General features: G+C 35.2%; 1 protein-coding gene across 1 annotated transcript in view; it reads right to left on the reverse strand.

The window, feature by feature from the left end:
* The window catches only part of LOC144443211 (ubiquitin-conjugating enzyme E2 R2-like), a 19,286-nt gene extending 573 nt beyond the window's left edge, over positions 1-18,713 (reverse strand). The window contains exons 1-5 of the mRNA XM_078132622.1: positions 18,396-18,713; positions 3,160-3,246; positions 2,314-2,411; positions 1,836-1,970; positions 1-1,109 (exon numbers count right to left, since the gene is read on the reverse strand). The exon at positions 1-1,109 is cut by the window's left edge and continues 573 nt beyond it. Coding sequence (XP_077988748.1) covers positions 881-1,109; positions 1,836-1,970; positions 2,314-2,411; positions 3,160-3,246; positions 18,396-18,572 — 726 coding nt within the window. The 5' untranslated portion in view covers positions 18,573-18,713 and the 3' untranslated portion in view covers positions 1-880. The remainder of the gene's footprint in view (positions 1,110-1,835; positions 1,971-2,313; positions 2,412-3,159; positions 3,247-18,395) is intronic.
* Positions 18,714-19,109: the final 396 nt, after the last annotated feature.

The following is a 19,109-nucleotide window of genomic DNA, read 5'->3' on the forward strand; positions in this document are numbered from 1 at the left end:
ATAGCAAACTTGTCATTTGTTCAGCTTACATTTATATTATGGCCTACAAGGCTTCTCATTTCACAAGCAACCCATTGCCATGCAGTTGCTATGGCAACTTCTACCTGTATGGAAAAAAGTTATGTGCATACCAAACAAAGAAAAATGCATTTGTACAAATTAGCATCAAAATATGTTGAACTTGTGATTTGAAGGCTGACTATGTTACCTGCAATGTTTTCCATAGCTAGTAAGCAAAGTTTAGAGTCAACCTGAAAATAAAAGACACACTCCAAGTGTAGCTTTAACATACAAATGATATGGAAGTCTGGTACACAAAATGTCTATCTTCAAGTGCATACAAAACATGTTTGCAAAGACATAGATATAAGAAGTCACATCTTTAGTCTCTTCAAAAAAAAACCCTTTATAAATGTTTGTGTACTTGCTATACATTCCTAATCATTTTAGGAGTCAATTTGATCTAAGCTATTTTAACCCAAGTCTCCTCAACACACTACAAGTATCGATTTCAATATCAATTTTAAAATGCACAAGTGTTATTATCACTGTAGTGTTATATTCCATCATATGTGGGTATACATGTATGTCTTCACAAGATTACATCCCATACAAATGAAGTGTTTTAAGTTACAGTCTTAGTATTATCAAAAATGTTTCATTTAAATAAGCTCATATCATATCATATATCATAAAGAATGCTGAAAAAAAAATCTCCTGTCCTTTCGCACTCCAGTTGTAATCAAAATGACGTTTATCCTCAATTCTTACGATACGAGTCTGATCTGAGTAAAATGGTAATAATGCCACCATTTGGAGTTATCAAGGGACCAATTGGACATCGTTGAATCCTGTCGTACTGTCTTGTTGTATTATCCTATCATGATTCCTCGTTTCCCGAATCTTCATTATCATCGTAAATGTTATCCTCCTCGTCCTCGTCATCATCATCGTCATCAAGGTCATAGTCATCATCATAAAAATCAGCCATGTCCATAGAACTACTCTGTGGGGTTTGTATTTTAGTCTTGATACAGTAGTCCTGAAGCGTCAGAGGCACTTTCACTCCATCCTTGTCAGCATCTGCTTTTGTGGCACTAACTTGTTTCCTGGAGTAAAATAAAAAGTCACAGTTGGGAAAAGATTCTTTAATTCTGTATTGACAGCTTGTATGAACAAAAGCTGGAATTATACTTATTGTAAAGAGAAGGCTGCCACCTGAATTGACAATGTGCAAAGTTTGCCATCTTGAATAGTGCATTGTGGGAAAAATGATACCATTCCATTGATAAAAATAACTTTTGTAAATAATGTGTCTTTGTAACAATAAATACTCTAGCTAGGTTATCCAAGTCCTTGCAGAATACACTTTATGGTATTAGGGGCAGGCTGTGTACAAAATACACGGTAGGGTATGTTGTGTACAGAAATACATAGCAGAGTGTTCGGGGTCATGTTGTGTACAGAATTACATGGCAGAGTATTGGGGGTTATGTTGTGTACAGAATTACATAGCAGAGTATTGGGGGTCATGTTGTGTACAGAATTACATAGCAGAGTATTGGGGGTCATGCTGTGTACAGAATTACATAGCACAGTATTGGGGGTCATGTTGTGTATAGAATTACATAGCAGAGTATTGGGGGTCATGTTGTGTACAGAATTACATAGCACAGTATTGGGGGTCATATTGTGTACAGAATTACATAGCACAGTATTGGGGGTCATATTGTGTACAGAATTACATAGCACAGTATTGGGGGTCATGTTGTGTACAGAATTACATAGGGAAATTCACACAACAAATGAAAATACTAAATCATGGTTACTATTACCTTATAATATTTTCATATTCTTTGTCCTTTCCTTTGGAATCTTTCCATTTCCTATACATAACTGAGGCATCCACATTGGCTGGAGAAAATGTATTAGGTTCATTCAAAAGTGATATCACACTGAGTAAAATAGTCCTGTAAGTAGACACAAAAATAGGATAATAACAATTTACTCTATCAAAATAATTCATGGCATTAGTCCCCTAATTTTTAATTAGTAGTGAGTGATAGTACATAAACTAAATGTAACTCTACACAGAGTGAGTCCCTTCCCTAACTTCTACTTAACTGGTTAACTAGTACAAAGCAATAGTACATAAACTACATTGTAAATGTAACACTACAGAGTGCCTTCCTTATCTTATACACTGAGTACTTAGCTTGTACACCGAGTACTTAGCTTGTGCACCGAGTACTTAGCTTGTACACTGAGTGATAGTGTATGAACTAAAAGTGTGAGTCGTTTTAGTACACTTACCGTACATTTTGAGTGGGGTTCCACCTTTCTGATGGCAACTCACCACTCTGTGGGTCGTCTATTGGTGGATGAAGAATTGATATGCATAGATCACCATTCTGAAATTATTCAAACATAAAAATCAATAAAATCATTTATACCTGGTTCTTAAATATTTACACATTGACAACTGTTGCACTCTTGTAATGTTCCATGAAACCTTTACACACCTTGCATAAACTGACACGACACTGTGTACCCCTCTTTTTTTAACTCATATCTATTCACCTATAAACCCCAATCTAAATCTCTAAACTCACCTCAACAACCCCCCCCCCCCCATCCTACTCACATCATCATTCAATTTCCTCTCTCTGACCTAAGACATCTCCAGAGTTAATTTTCACCTCCAAATTTTTCTTCTCTCAGACCCTTCCCTTTTATAAAATGTAGATACATATCATTTTAACCCTTCCCGTGTATAAAATGTAGATATATCACTTTAACCCTTCCCTTGTATAAAATGTAGATATATCACTTTAACCCTTCCCTTGTATAAAATGTAGATACATCTCACTTTAACCCTTCCCTTGTATAAAATGTAGATATATCACTTTAACCCTTCCCTTGCATAAAATGTAAACATATCACTTTAACCCTTCCCTTGTATAAAATGTAAATATATCACTTTAACCCTTCCCTTGTATAAAATGTAGATATATCTCACTTTAACCCTTCCCTTGTATAAAATGTACATATATCTCTGTAATTTTCTAGTTAATGTACTCACATAATAAGCATTGGCGGAATATGCTAATGTGACATACATGTAGAAAGGGGAAGGTGTCACTCTGTGTAGCAACTTACCTCATAAACATTGGGATGCCACATTTTAGGTATAAATCTGAAGGTTGGAGGTGAATATGGATAATCTTGAGGAAATTTCATCCTTGCCTGGGTGAATAAAATACAAAAAGCTAGTTTTGAATCACAACGGTTACCATACTGTACATTTCATTGCTATCACATACCATACAAACACCACAATACATGTATGTAGAGTTCATTGCAAGGTCAAGCTGACATTATTTTGGACATTGTTATTGTACACACTAAAATACTTTTGAAATACATTTTCTCTATCCAGTTTGCAAACTGTCAATGTTTCATCTTATATTTTGAGAAATTTACCTATCATTTGTTTATCCAATAGAGAAGCTGAGGTTTTTTGGAAAAATGACCTCAAATACATATGTACAATGTACTTATTTTTGTGTTAGTGACTTAATGAAGTATACATGTACCATTGAATTGTAACTAGTACCACACACCAAAGACATATTATTTTTTTAAACATATCAATACCGGTACACCACATGACTACAGACATGAATGTACATAAACTACATCTACAATACTGTTTTGCTAGTTTCTGTAAATGTTTCTCTTGTTCAGGTATTGGAAATTCAAGTAACTTAAGGAGTCTTGTCAGTGTGAGTTGAAGACAAGTACCAATAAGGTCATACAAGTTATGAATATTTCATACATGTAGAGTTCTGTAACAGTATGAAGCTTATTTTAACAGCTTATCTCTACATGATTATATCTGATTAATTAAACATACTAATAAATGTTTTTATGGAGACACATTAGTATGATGTGCATGTACATCGTATAATCAAATTCGTTTTTTTTTGTATAAAACACTGAAGTACTTATACAATAACTATATGATGGTAAAACAGCACGTACTTCATAAAACTATGGTGCATACATGTGTGCAGCTGATTCCTGTACAGCAAAATATTTAAGAAGACATTGACATTTAGGTCTCTGTGCTAATACCAAGTTACTACACAATGTATACAGTTGAGAGTTACATTTGTATTACACATCCAAATAATACACAGTGACTAACCTTTCCATCTTAATTCTTACACTATATCAACTCTATCTAATCTATTAAATTCTAGTTTGAAAAGATACCAGACTACTCTCTAATGCTTCGCTGATGCTTTTTCTTTCTTTTCAAATAATCTTTGGAGGCCATAAAAGCTATGACCAATTACATTATTCTATGTAAAATTCACTTTCAAAATTGCAAGTCTTCTTTGTTGTGACATTGCACTCATTATTGCTGCCTGAATGGCAGTCCAATCTATTTAGCATATAAAATAGATAGTGACATGGGTTGCAATCCCTAGAGTTATCACCATTTAGAGTGTATGTGGTACAACCCCAGGCTAGTAAGATTACTATCTCAAAACAATTATAAAGGGGAAGGATATCCAAATCTACACTTAGAAATAGGCATGACACAAAAATTTACTCAATTTGATAAAAAAAAACACTTCAATTGTTAAAAAGTGTTCACTATGATGAAAGATAAAGTAACCATACAGGAAGGGATATGTCAACTCGATAAACACTTTTAATCATAAGCAAATATGAATAAACAATTGATGCATTGTGGCATTTTAAGATATATGGGAAAACAACAGATACATGCACAGACTAGTCATTACTATATTTATCCATTTTATTCACAAATCACTTCCTTACAATGTATGTATAATGCCAACCTATTTACACATTTTTTTTATTATCTTTTTTTTTTTCAATTAGTGAGTTACAAGCACAGACTTGTCCTATGTTTTTCCTCATTGTTTTTTTTTCTTCAAGTACAGAAACACTGCAATGTTTTTACGAAAATGTCAAATAAATACTACTTCTCAAGTTGTCATCCATATGACCATAGTAACAATAACATTATCTGTAAATGTTCCATGTGAGTAGACTGTCTTTGACCATGTACTAACATTATCTGTAAATGTTCCATGTGAGTAGACTGTCTTTGACCACACTAACATTATCTGTAAATGTTCCATGTGAGTAGACTGTCTTTGACCACACTAACATTATCTGTAAATGTTCCATGTGAGTAGACTGTCTTTGACCACACTAACATTATCTGTAAATGTTCCATGTGAGTAGACTGTCTTTGACCACACTAACATTATCTGTAAATGTTCCATGTGAGTAGACTGTCTTTGACCATAGTAACATTATCTGTAAATGTTCCATGTGAGTAGACTGTCTTTGACCACACTAACATTATCTGTAAATGTTCCATGTGAGTAGACTGTCTTTGACCATAGTAACATTATCTGTAAATGTTCCATGTGAGTAGACTGTCTTTGACCATAGTAACATTATCTGTAAATGTTCCATGTGAGTAGACTGTCTTTGACCATAGTAACATTATCTGTAAATGTTCCATGTGAGTAGACTGTCTTTGACCATAGTAACATTATCTGTAAATGTTCCATGTGAGTAGACTGTCTTTGACCACACTAACATTATCTGTAAATGTTCCATGTGAGTAGACTGTCTTTGACCATAGTAACATTATCTGTAAATGTTCCATGTGAGTAGACTGTCTTTGACCATAGTAACATTATCTGTAAATGTTCCATGTGAGTAGACTGTCTTTGACCATAGTAACATTATCTGTAAATGTTCCATGTGAGTAGACTGTCTTTGACCATAGTAACATTATCTGTAAATGTTCCATGTGAGTAGACTGTCTTTGACCACACTAACATTATCTGTAAATGTTTCATGTGAGTAGACTGTCTTTGACCATAGTAACATTATCTGTAAATGTTCCATGTGAGTAGACTGTCTTTGACCATAGTAACATTATCTGTAAATGTTCCATGTGAGTAGACTGTCTTTGACCACACTAACATTATCTGTAAATGTTCCATGTGAGTAGACTGTCTTTGACCATAGTAACATTATCTGTAAATGTTCCATGTGAGTAGACTGTCTTTGACCACACTAACATTATCTGTAAATGTTCCATGTGAGTAGACTGTCTTTGACCATAGTAACATTATCTGTAAATGTTCCATGTGAGTAGACTGTCTTTGACCATAGTAACATTATCTGTAAATGTTCCATGTGAGTAGACTGTCTTTGACCACAGTAACATTATCTGTAAATGTTCCATGTGAGTAGACTGTCTTTGACCACACTAACATTATCTGTAAATGTTTCATGTGAGTAGACTGTCTTTGACCATAGTAACATTATCTGTAAATGTTCCATGTGAGTAGACTGTCTTTGACCACAGTAACATTATCTGTAAATGTTCCATGTGAGTAGACTGTCTTTGACCACACTAACATTATCTGTAAATGTTTCATGTGAGTAGACTGTCTTTGACCATAGTAACATTATCTGTAAATGTTCCATGTGAGTAGACTGTCTTTGACCATAGTAACATTATCTGTAAATGTTCCATGTGAGTAGACTGTCTTTGACCACAGTAACATTATCTGTAAATGTTCCATGTGAGTAGACTGTCTTTGACCACAGTAACATTGTCTGTAAATGTTTCATGTGAGTAGACTGTCTTTGACCACACTAACATTGTCTGTAAATGTTCCATGTGAGTAGACTGTCTTTGACCATAGTAACATTATCTGTAAATGTTCCATGTGAGTAGACTGTCTTTGACCATAGTAACATTATCTGTAAATGTTCCATGTGAGTAGACTGTCTTTGACCATAGTAACATTATCTGTAAATGTTCCATGTGAGTAGACTGTCTTTGACCACAGTAACATTATCTGTAAATGTTTCATGTGAGTAGACTGTCTTTGACCATAGTAACATTATCTGTAAATGTTCCATGTGAGTAGACTGTCTTTGACCATAGTAACATTATCTGTAAATGTTCCATGTGAGTAGACTGTCTTTGACCATAGTAACATTATCTGTAAATGTTCCATGTGAGTAGACTGTCTTTGACCACACTAACATTATCTGTAAATGTTCCATGTGAGTAGACTGTCTTTGACCATAGTAACATTATCTGTAAATGTTCCATGTGAGTAGACTGTCTTTGACCATAGTAACATTATCTGTAAATGTTCCATGTGAGTAGACTGTCTTTGACCACACTAACATTATCTGTAAATGTTCCATGTGAGTAGACTGTCTTTGACCATAGTAACATTATCTGTAAATGTTCCATGTGAGTAGACTGTCTTTGACCACACTAACATTATCTGTAAATGTTCCATGTGAGTAGACTGTCTTTGACCACACTAACATTATCTGTAAATGTTCCATGTGAGTAGACTGTCTTTGACCACAGTAACATTATCTGTAAATGTTTCATGTGAGTAGACTGTCTTTGACCATAGTAACATTATCTGTAAATGTTCCATGTGAGTAGACTGTCTTTGACCACAGTAACATTATCTGTAAATGTTCCATGTGAGTAGACTGTCTTTGACCACACTAACATTATCTGTAAATGTTCCATGTGAGTAGACTGTCTTTGACCATAGTAACATTATCTGTAAATGTTCCATGTGAGTAGACTGTCTTTGACCACACTAACATTATCTGTAAATGTTCCATGTGAGTAGACTGTCTTTGACCATGTACTAACATTATCTGTAAATGTTCCATGTGAGTAGACTGTCTTTGACCACACTAACATTATCTGTAAATGTTCCATGTGAGTAGACTGTCTTTGACCATAGTAACATTATCTGTAAATGTTCCATGTGAGTAGACTGTCTTTGACCACAGTAACATTATCTGTAAATGTTCCATGTGAGTAGACTGTCTTTGACCATGTACTAACATTATCTGTAAATGTTCCATGTGAGTAGACTGTCTTTGACCACACTAACATTATCTGTAAATGTTCCATGTGAGTAGACTGTCTTTGACCATAGTAACATTATCTGTAAATGTTCCATGTGAGTAGACTGTCTTTGACCATGTACTAACATTATCTGTAAATGTTCCGTGTGAGTAGACTGTCTTTGACCACACTAACATTATCTGTAAATGTTCCATGTGAGTAGACTGTCTTTGACCATAGTAACATTATCTGTAAATGTTCCATGTGAGTAGACTGTCTTTGACCACACTAACATTATCTGTAAATGTTCCATGTGAGTAGACTGTCTTTGACCACACTAACATTATCTGTAAATGTTCCATGTGAGTAGACTGTCTTTGACCACAGTAACATTATCTGTAAATGTTCCATGTGAGTAGACTGTCTTTGACCATAGTAACATTATCTGTAAATGTTCCATGTGAGTAGACTGTCTTTGACCATAGTAACATTATCTGTAAATGTTCCATGTGAGTAGACTGTCTTTGACCATAGTAACATTATCTGTAAATGTTCCATGTGAGTAGACTGTCTTTGACCATAGTAACATTATCTGTAAATGTTCCATGTGAGTAGACTGTCTTTGACCATAGTAACATTATCTGTAAATGTTCCATGTGAGTAGACTGTCTTTGACCATAGTAACATTATCTGTAAATGTTCCATGTGAGTAGACTGTCTTTGACCATAGTAACATTATCTGTAAATGTTCCATGTGAGTAGACTGTCTTTGACCATAGTAACATTATCTGTAAATGTTCCATGTGAGTAGACTGTCTTTGACCACACTAACATTATCTGTAAATGTTCCATGTGAGTAGACTGTCTTTGACCACACTAACATTATCTGTAAATGTTCCATGTGAGTAGACTGTCTTTGACCATAGTAACATTATCTGTAAATGTTCCATGTGAGTAGACTGTCTTTGACCATAGTAACATTATCTGTAAATGTTCCATGTGAGTAGACTGTCTTTGACCATAGTAACATTATCTGTAAATGTTCCATGTGAGTAGACTGTCTTTGACCATAGTAACATTATCTGTAAATGTTTCATGTGAGTAGACTGTCTTTGACCATAGTAACATTATCTGTAAATGTTCCATGTGAGTAGACTGTCTTTGACCACACTAACATTATCTGTAAATGTTTCATGTGAGTAGACTGTCTTTGACCACACTAACATTATCTGTAAATGTTCCATGTGAGTAGACTGTCTTTGACCACAGGGAACCCAGGAACCGTGTGACAAACAAAACGAAACAAACAAACAAATAAATAAATGAACAAGCAAACGAGCGACAAGTATAGGAACAAATAAAATAATTAAATAAACCAGCAAATAAACAGATACTCATGGAGCAGAGGTATACTAGATAAATATGGTTTTTTCCTATACCATCACTACAAAAAACACAAGGGTTCACTCTAGGTCTCTCTCTGTCCCTCTTTTCAAGCCTCAAAAAACACCCAAATCAATCTTAAATGACATTAAACACTCAGTATACGTAATTTACAGGACCATGGCCTGAAGGGCATGAAGCGGGTATTTAAACTGAATTCAAATACCAGGATGTTGTCTAATATTAACACATATGAATACTGCGATGAAGATGGTGGAAATTGACTTTTAAATCACCGAAATTTGTAGTCCATGTGCGATGAAAGGTAAAGATTTTATCTGAATCGCGAGGCCATGGTCCTGTAAATTACGTAACATGGCGACGCCAGACACACCAAGTGAGTTAACATATCAAGACTTATTGGAGAAACTTGGATATTCACACTTGATAGACTTTCAGAGAAGAAAAATTACATGCACGATAACAGTCCAGGAGGTGGAGCCATCTGAGCTCGTTCGACTCACAGCTACATGTACCTAGTACCTGTACACGGTACCATAGACTATTGAGCGTATGAGCATGACAATGAAATTGCCATGTTGGGCATTGAGGTCATCCAATGTCATTTACAAATGTTATAAAACACACGGTTTCAAGCTTTAACAAAGAAAGATAGGCAAGGTAAATTACTTGATTATGACCATCAAAATACATTTACGATGTCAAATTTGCACTGCAGTGTACATGTATATGCGTTGAGTGATCTTACATTGAACTGTATGCAAATCATACGATAAAGTAAAGCCCAATTCTATGATGTCACATCATGAATAAGTAATAGAAAGGGAGATACAGCGAGCTACATAACAGTTGTTCGTGCCTTCAGCACTCACAGTTCATGCCTTCAGCACTCACAGTTCCTATAAGTATGCATTAGTATTCAGTACTACGAAGCGAGGCGACGACTTTGTTTTAGATGAAACATAGCAAAAAAGGCATGAATGACTGTCGACAGTCTAACGGTCTATGGACGATGCGTTTTGGATGGTTCCGTAAAAGAGGCAGTGGTTTGTGACGATGCTTACTAATGAGTGACATACTACATTTGTAAGTTTTTAAAGGTACATGTACATGTACATGGGGTACATTGTATGTTACTGGTTACACAGTAAGAATGGAAATTTGTTCCAATTCTCAGAGACAAATGGTGAGACAACAATATAGATACTTAACATTTGTGTAACAGTACAGTTTGAAGGTATTGAGAATAATGTCTATACACAATGAGAATTGATATGACTAGAATACAAACATAGGTACATGTACAATAGACATGTGACGAGTCTATATCAGTGCATGTTTGAATCCCTGGTCATCACAATTAGTATATCTTATCAGTGAAGCCATTACATGGTATTACTCTTATGTTCTGGACCAACTTCTTTCTGTAGCTCTGCCACAAAACTCTTCTTTTTTTTCAAACCTAGATTTTAATCCAAATCTAAAGTGGGCCTTTAATGTTTAATGATGACATGGTGAAAAGTACTTGTACAGTGGTTCACTATCAATAAACAAGCGACCTATCGGTCAGAATAGCTCCGCTGTTTTTTTTTTAATTTAATTTTTTTATTTTGGTGACATGTAGAAGTGGTTCAGGTCTTCAGCTCTTCACTATGCAGTTTTGTTTTAGCGATGCAATAAAGTGGTTAGTGGTTTCATATGATGTCTCACTATAAAACACATTTTACACAGAAGTTGGTAATGTATTGTACTTTTATACCATAGTCACCATTTTATAACAAAAATCTACTGTTATGAAAAATTGCACAAAATCTCAGAAAAAAATGACTGGGAAATGCACACAAGAAAAAGAAAAAAAGAGGATTTTGAGGTTGGCTATAAATAATTCCAGTGTCTTACAGCTGTAACCCTGGAAAATTTTAATGATGAATGAAATAAACTAGGGATCTAAAATAATTTTGAGGCAATTTGAATCTCAATTTTCTAACAAATTTACAAAGTCAACAACATTCAACTTGTACTAGTTGTGGTAGATATATATAGGGAAGAAATGTATTAATCGCCATCTTAGTTTCCGTACGGCGACAATCTCAAGTACCCGGAAGAGAGTCATTCTCAGCCATACGTTACAGTGGTAACACTCGTTCATGTTCGGTTACCTTTCACAAAGAAAACACAACGAAATGGTTGAAATGATCTTTTTTTTTATTTCTTTTCATCACAACAACAAAATCTGCGTGATCAAAAGTGTTGTAAACTAAACCAGAAAGAATTATCGGACTGGCTAAACTTCCCGATGAACTGGAGTAAGGTCCTACTACTTCCAAGTAAGCCTCGATAGTACTATAGTACGTGAGAAAATCGTCTCAAACTAGCGATACAACTTTCAAAATATAACTTGACATGTCTTCATTTGTTAGAGTTATACAATTCAAGACGGGTTTTCACTCGAAAACAACAATTCTGTGAATAATGACACTCTGAACGCAGCGATTTCTCGGACGATGTTACCACTGTAACGTATGGCTGACAACGACTTGCTTCCGGGTTAGTCCCTCGTGCATACGGGTGGATTGTCGGCGATTAATACATACATCGTCTGATATTTTAATTCACAGTGTTTCTTGTGACCGGCGCCTGTCAGCAGACTCTGCCATTTTTTTCATCATTCCATTGTATTTAAACCTTGTACTTGACATTTCGCAATATTTATAATTCTCAACAAAATACCTCAACATGCCTCACTTCGCTCGTACTCAAAGCAGCCCCGCGCGTAGTCCTGCTTGCATACGGAGGAATTCGGGACTCGATTCTGACAATTGTCCCTCCCCCTCCGGTGTTTAGAGTCAAGTCAGTAATACAGACTCGTGCACCCGAGGACTACCCCGCGCGGTATGAAATATGATCACTGACACTGATGACATGATGAGAGAGAACCTTTTCGGATTTACATGTAAAACGGGGAAAGATACGCAAAACATAATGCAAAGTCTGAAGCCAAATTAAAGTTGTAATTATTTTAATTATTTTTACTTGCCAAATATTTGCATTTTGGAAAGGCAAGACACGTTCATGTCGTTTAACTTTACATGTGAACTGTCGGCCATAACTTCAACCGCATGCCTGGCATGCCCTTCCTTACGCAAGTTGTCTGAATTCTGGTTCACTGTCATTCCAAATTGCACGACAATATAGAATTAACCACAAGTTACATGTTATCTGAAAACATCACACTTTTATAGTGGGTCTGAAGTGTGATTTTAGTGAGTACCAAGAACGTCCTGTGTTGATACTCAAGATACTTGCTGTGGAAAATCGCTCGGTCGAATGAGGTCACCTTCAGCTTCTGGTCGAATCAGGATAGAGTATGCAAATGAGGATGTTGCGGACTGGCTGATTATGTAGAAGGGTGCAGATTTGGATTTGAAGTTTACAACCCTGTTTCGAACAAACGCTTGTCATTTGGGCGCCCAATGCGTAGAATTATGACTATAGCACATATTACATTGCTTGTTTGACGTCAATAGTGTCTTTTGAAAAGTGGCAGTTTAAAGTCTCGTCGACTGATTTCCAATATGGCGTCGGTCATTATGCTCATTAACATATTCATTTTTTTTTCAAATTACAAAAAAAAAATCATAAAAAATAAAAATGAGGATGTGCTGACTTGAAATTAACAAGTCTGAGTAAGCTACCCCCTGCGCATCAACACGCCAGATATCAAAGCAATCTAATAAGAAGATTTCAAGGAGTTGATGAAAATGACATTTTATGAAAAAAAATCATAAAAAATTGAAAATGGCACAGATCAACTTGGCATGAACAAATCTGAATAGCCTCCCCCCAGGGAACATGCACACCAAATATCGAAGAATTCCGACTGTCACTTTCGGAATAGATAGTAAAAATATAAAAGTTTGACGGACACCTATGATTCACTCTACTCTCTATACCTCAATACCCACCTATACCTAAAGCTACGCTTTCAGCTTTCGCTGACAGCGGAGCTAATAAAATACTAAAGACAACTAATAAAAAAGATTGATTTATATTCATATTACTCATGCATACAAAATCTTTCAAATGATAGTTTTGTACTTTGGAGTGTAAATAAGGTAATATACATGTAGACCATTTATGACAATAAATATATGTACCTGTACATGTATGCATGTACATGTAACTTTACCAACTGATCTGTCATCAGATCTTTTTTGAAAATCTGCCAAGTCCAGTTAAAATGTGCAGTATTTAAAGTGAAAGAAATCAAACATTTATCTTTGTAATGACATCAAATTTACATCAGTAGTTGCCAGAAACGTGTACTATGTAACAATGCTGACTCATCAACAAGGTTCACAACAAGTGGCATTTGAACAAAGCCTTCCGGCATGTTGAGACACATAATGAAAACAAACACATTTCAATAAAGAGAATTGTTTAGTGTCCTCCATGGTACATTTAGTGATAGATCATTGGATGTTAACTACATGTATGTCAGTGATTGACAGTTCATTAATTACACTGACATTTGGTCATTTTTATCACAGGTGGACAAATCAAAATACGTTGTATGCATGGTACAGGCAAGAAACAACTGTACATACATGTATATATACATATATGTACACTCAATTTTATAGCAGTAGATGATGTACATTGGAAATCAAAGGAATATAGAACTCACAATCACATTTCATAACATGACATATTACTAGTCTATGATTATATTAGTACAATCATGCCGTCATTGACCAATGGTGACTGGACCAAAATGTTTGAATTACATTGTACATCATCGGCCAATCATGAATGCATGTTTAAATCATCAGCCAATCAAAGATGTCTTGATTATCTGCCAATCATGAATGAATGTTTAAATCATCAGCCATTCAAAGATGTCTTGATTATCTGCCAATCATGAATGAATGTTTAAATCATCAGCCATTCAAAGATGTCTCGATTATCTGCCAATCATGAATGCATGTTTTACACAATCGCCCAATCAAAAATGACTTTGAATCAATGACCAAATATGAATTTTAAACCAATGACCAATCATGAACAGTTGTTTGAATAATCATCCATCATGAGTGTGTGATCATAAGTATATTACTGAAAAGGATTCCTGACAATTTGTTGCTACATGTATATCAGACTCAAGACTTGAAGTTTTTTTTAAAAAATGTTAACTTAATAATGGTAATTACCATTATTGACCTAAAGGTCAAAACAATGAGAGAAATTCTATGTCCTGCTCATACATGTACAAACAAATGTATTACATTGTATAAATCATTACATAATTTGGAATACAATAGAGTATATTACATGTATGTAAATTAACAAATGTGATCAATACAGCTAATGAGATACAGCTACTATCATAATGTTGTAATAGGTGGTAAATTGATGTTATCAGTCAAAATCACTTTTTATACCATTCTATGACTGCCATAGTCTACATTGCATTGTTATTACACACAGGAAAGAAGGAATCCATTTTGTATCCGATTTCATCTGACTGTTGTTGACACAGTTCAAATTGATACCTCTAATATATTGTTAATAATTGCCACCACAAATCTTGTCTTTTTAGTGCCAGTATAGCACACAGTCAGCAGTCAGTCCTTACTATTGTCAACATATTCATTAACACTGGGATAAAGGTCATGACCACTGTCATGGTCAAATCTAAACAACATATTAACAGGATGTTCCAAAAGCAAAACCACAGGGGTCTGGTAATACCAGATTGGTTTGACTATGACTTGAATTTTTTGTTTATTGTAGACAGTGAAAGATATAAGACCTTGAACCAGTGGCCTTTTTGGTTATAATATCAGATTTGAAGTAAACACCAATTTTAAACCACAAAACCACATAAATGTAGTACCTATAGTCAATATATATTGATTATAAGATACAAATAAACAAGCCATTGAGAATGACATAGTCCCCGCTATGATTGGGTTTTAAGGAATTATCACTACTCTGATCACGCAACAACACTTGTGAACCTAAATCAAACAGACTTAGATATGTTGTGTCTGCTTGTCGGACATGGAACATGCCTACAACAATAAAGGATTGGTCGGGTATGGGGGATCATATCAATATGAAAATGAATATGCAAATGTATGTCATAGAACACTGTCCTAATACCAACTCTGAATGAGATCTGTTCAAGCATGTCTGAGTTATGGCTTTGGACATGGAAAATTCACAAACAAAATGGCTGCCAGACAGCCATATTGGATCGTATCATGACGAAAATGGATATCAACATATATGCCATAGAACACTGTCCTAATACCAACTTTGAATGAGATCTGTTTGAGCATGTCTGAGTTATGGCTTTAGACAGGGAAAATTCGCAAACAAAATGGCTGCTAGGCGGCCATATTGGATCGTATCATAAAACAAATTGACGTGCATATGTATGCCATAGCATGTTGCCCCTGTACCAAGTTTGAAAAAAAATCAGTACAGGCATCTCCAAGAAACGGCTGCGGGCGGGCGGGCGGGCGGACGCACGGAACCCAATCCATAAGTCCCCGTTCCGGACTTCGTCCGCGGGGACTAACAATCAGTTTGTCTTCAGTTGCATGTACATCATGTACATACATTGTATGTACTTGTTAGTAGCCATGATCAACCACTGCCTAACACACAATGAACCATGAGATCTGTAACACTGCTTTATTATGTTACTGTTCACTCTATTTCAAGTAAGACCTACATGTACATTTTTGTATTTGTACTTTCCATTGGTTTTGTATATTTGCTGAGGAGTCTGGTCTAAATCTGTACTGTGTATAGTCAGGTCTAACATACATTTGTACAGTCTGTGATTAGTCAGGGGTAACATACTGTGTGTAGTCAGGTTTAACATACTGTGTATAGTCAGGGGTAACATACTGTGTATAGTCAGGGGTAACATACACAGTACATGTACATGTATAGTAATGTTTAACATACTGTGCATAGTCAGGTTTAACATACTGTGTGTAGTTTGGGGTAACATACTGTGTATAGTTAGGTTTAACATACTGTGTATAGTCAGGTTTAACATATTGTGTATAGTCAGGTTTAACATACTGTGTATAGTCAGGTTTAACATACTGTGTATAGTCATGTTTAAACATACTGTGTATAGTCAGGTTTAACATACTGTGTATAGTCAGGTTTAACATACTGTGTATAGTCAGGTTTAATATACTGTGTATAGTCAGGTTTAACATACTGTGTATAGTCAGGTTTAACATACTGTGTATAGTCAGGTGTAGCATACTGTGTATAGTCAGGTTTAACATTTTGTGTCATGCTCAGTAAACATCTATCTTTTCATTTGTCAAATATTCCAATGTTTCTTTTTCTACAAACCATTCAACTGGATAAACATATTGTGGATGAAAGTCTGTTTTCAACTAACAAGTCAACTTGTACATATACTGTACAACCCAGAGTTTTGTAGAATGTTTTCAACTAACAAGTCAACTAACTGTACGACTCAGAATTCTGTAGAAATCTGGTTCTTATAGTTTGATAAGTACAGTACAGTACATGATTTGTTTATTATATTATTATACAAGGTTTCCCCTAGCTGATATATACATGTATCTACCATTTGTTGACAAACAAATCATCATGTCTACAGATGATTCATACTTGTTTACATATGGTCATCAAGGCAATACACCATAAATCAAAGAGATAGTAGAAGTAATGAATCAATTCCTGTAAAGGCTTGGTGTCAGTTTTTTCAAAGAGCAAATATTGATAAAAAATAATGAAACTTGGCCTTTCTGCATACAAAAATATGTTACAGCTGTGGAAAACAAAATACAAATTACAATGTACATCATACATGTGTATCTACATTGGAGATGCACGGCTACAACTGAAATATAACTAACTGGCTTATAATAACTAGATACATGCACTTATTTAAAACACATTGTGAGACAAACTAAGTGTTACATGTACATGTATTTCACTTTGGACAAAACACAGAATTTCATAAGATGCACACTATTTTACTCAGAGTGATAATAATCCTTGGGATGAATATATTTAAAAGTTACATGTATGTAACCCCTCTGTACAATACAAATGACATCCTTTATATCACTGCCCTTCACTGATGATGAAATCAATGGATAACTGAATACACACAGAGATGGCCTTGAGAATATCATTATCATACACAGCAAATGATCATATATGTACACACACACATGTACATATATATGGCTACCATAACTGACATGTAGAGAGAGAGAAAATGCATTTAAAAATCTGTATTTCTGAATAAATCTGTTAACGTTATCATCTTTCGCCATCATCACAGTAAACAGGAAAGGAATCCCTACACAACAAAGGGGTGTTCCGTGTACTGTGATGACTAAAGTACGGATAAAGAGGATATGATGAAGTCCTGCATCCATTGTACATTGTTCCTTTGCCATTTAATGATCACTACGACTCTGTGAGCCAGTTGGTTTTTTTTTTTAACTTCAATTATGTCGCCTTCCTTGATCGCGAGGGCGATATGACTGAGTGTAGATTATTAAAATAACGTGTTCTTGTAATGAAATATAACCTTAAAAACAGTTGTAATCAAAGGTCAATTTGTATTCTTTGTTGTGATGACGACAGTCTTTCCATGGCCACGGCCTTCTTTTGTTGTAGTTTTTCAGAACCACAACCCTTCATTATTTCTGACATATTTTGATCTGTGATTGCACCCTAAACATAAAAGACAACTTATATTATATATATATTCTATAAAAGAACACCTACATCACCAGAAAACGTCTTTTATAGCCGATTTTTCGACAATAACCGTGTCGCTAGCCCCTTCATTAATTTATTACACCAAGAGCCGATGTTATTCATTGTACGTAAACGTTCTCTATTAGTCATATCCTCGTGTGGTCAGCGACCGATTTCCAAAAGTTTACCCGATAGTAAACCTCAACATGTACACAACTAAACTCTTCATTAATGAAGGAAAATGATCGCTCACCTTAAAATATCCTCCTTGATAAAGCGTTTCTGGTGGACCAAAAATAGCCACTTCCCATTCGAAAAGGTTGCTTTCGTTCAAAAGCGACACACGGAAGCCTTCCACTGGTTCTTCTTGTAAATTCTTTAATTCCAAGCTTAGCGCTCTGACGGCACTCGTCATGGGGTTCGAGGCCATGTTATATATCTAAATTTGTTACACCGTGACAGTAAAAAAGAGTGAGTCTTGTCGAACAACACGAAAACCGGAGAAGATCTTGGCAGCTGCTCTGTCGACTTTGTTTCCGAATCAATATGGCGGCTGGTGATTGTGACGTCATGATTATAAACAGTGACAGTCAAATGACCTCTGAACTACTACTTAACGGGGTAATATTTTGTAATATGGCTGTATATTTTAATCGTATGCCGCTAATTGGAGATGAAATATTGTTCACTTGTTATTAATCGAGAATATATGTTACAAAACTGAACAACATAGGGCAAAAACAAAGACGGTCATGGAAAGCTTCCTTTATCGACAGATACAAAATTAGTTGCTACAAGTTTCTTACGCGGATTATCCACACAAAAAATCTCCGCGTTCATGATTCAGGTTTGGTAAACCTGAAACCAGGTTAAACTGAATGTCTCCCGTAACCTTGACAAAACCATAGATTTTAATTTTGGACTTACACACATTGTTGGAATGCAAAATTCTAAATTATAGATATTA

The sequence above is a fragment of the Glandiceps talaboti genome, chromosome 12 (assembly GCF_964340395.1).
Source record: "Glandiceps talaboti chromosome 12, keGlaTala1.1, whole genome shotgun sequence".
NCBI lineage: Eukaryota > Metazoa > Hemichordata > Enteropneusta > Spengelidae > Glandiceps > Glandiceps talaboti.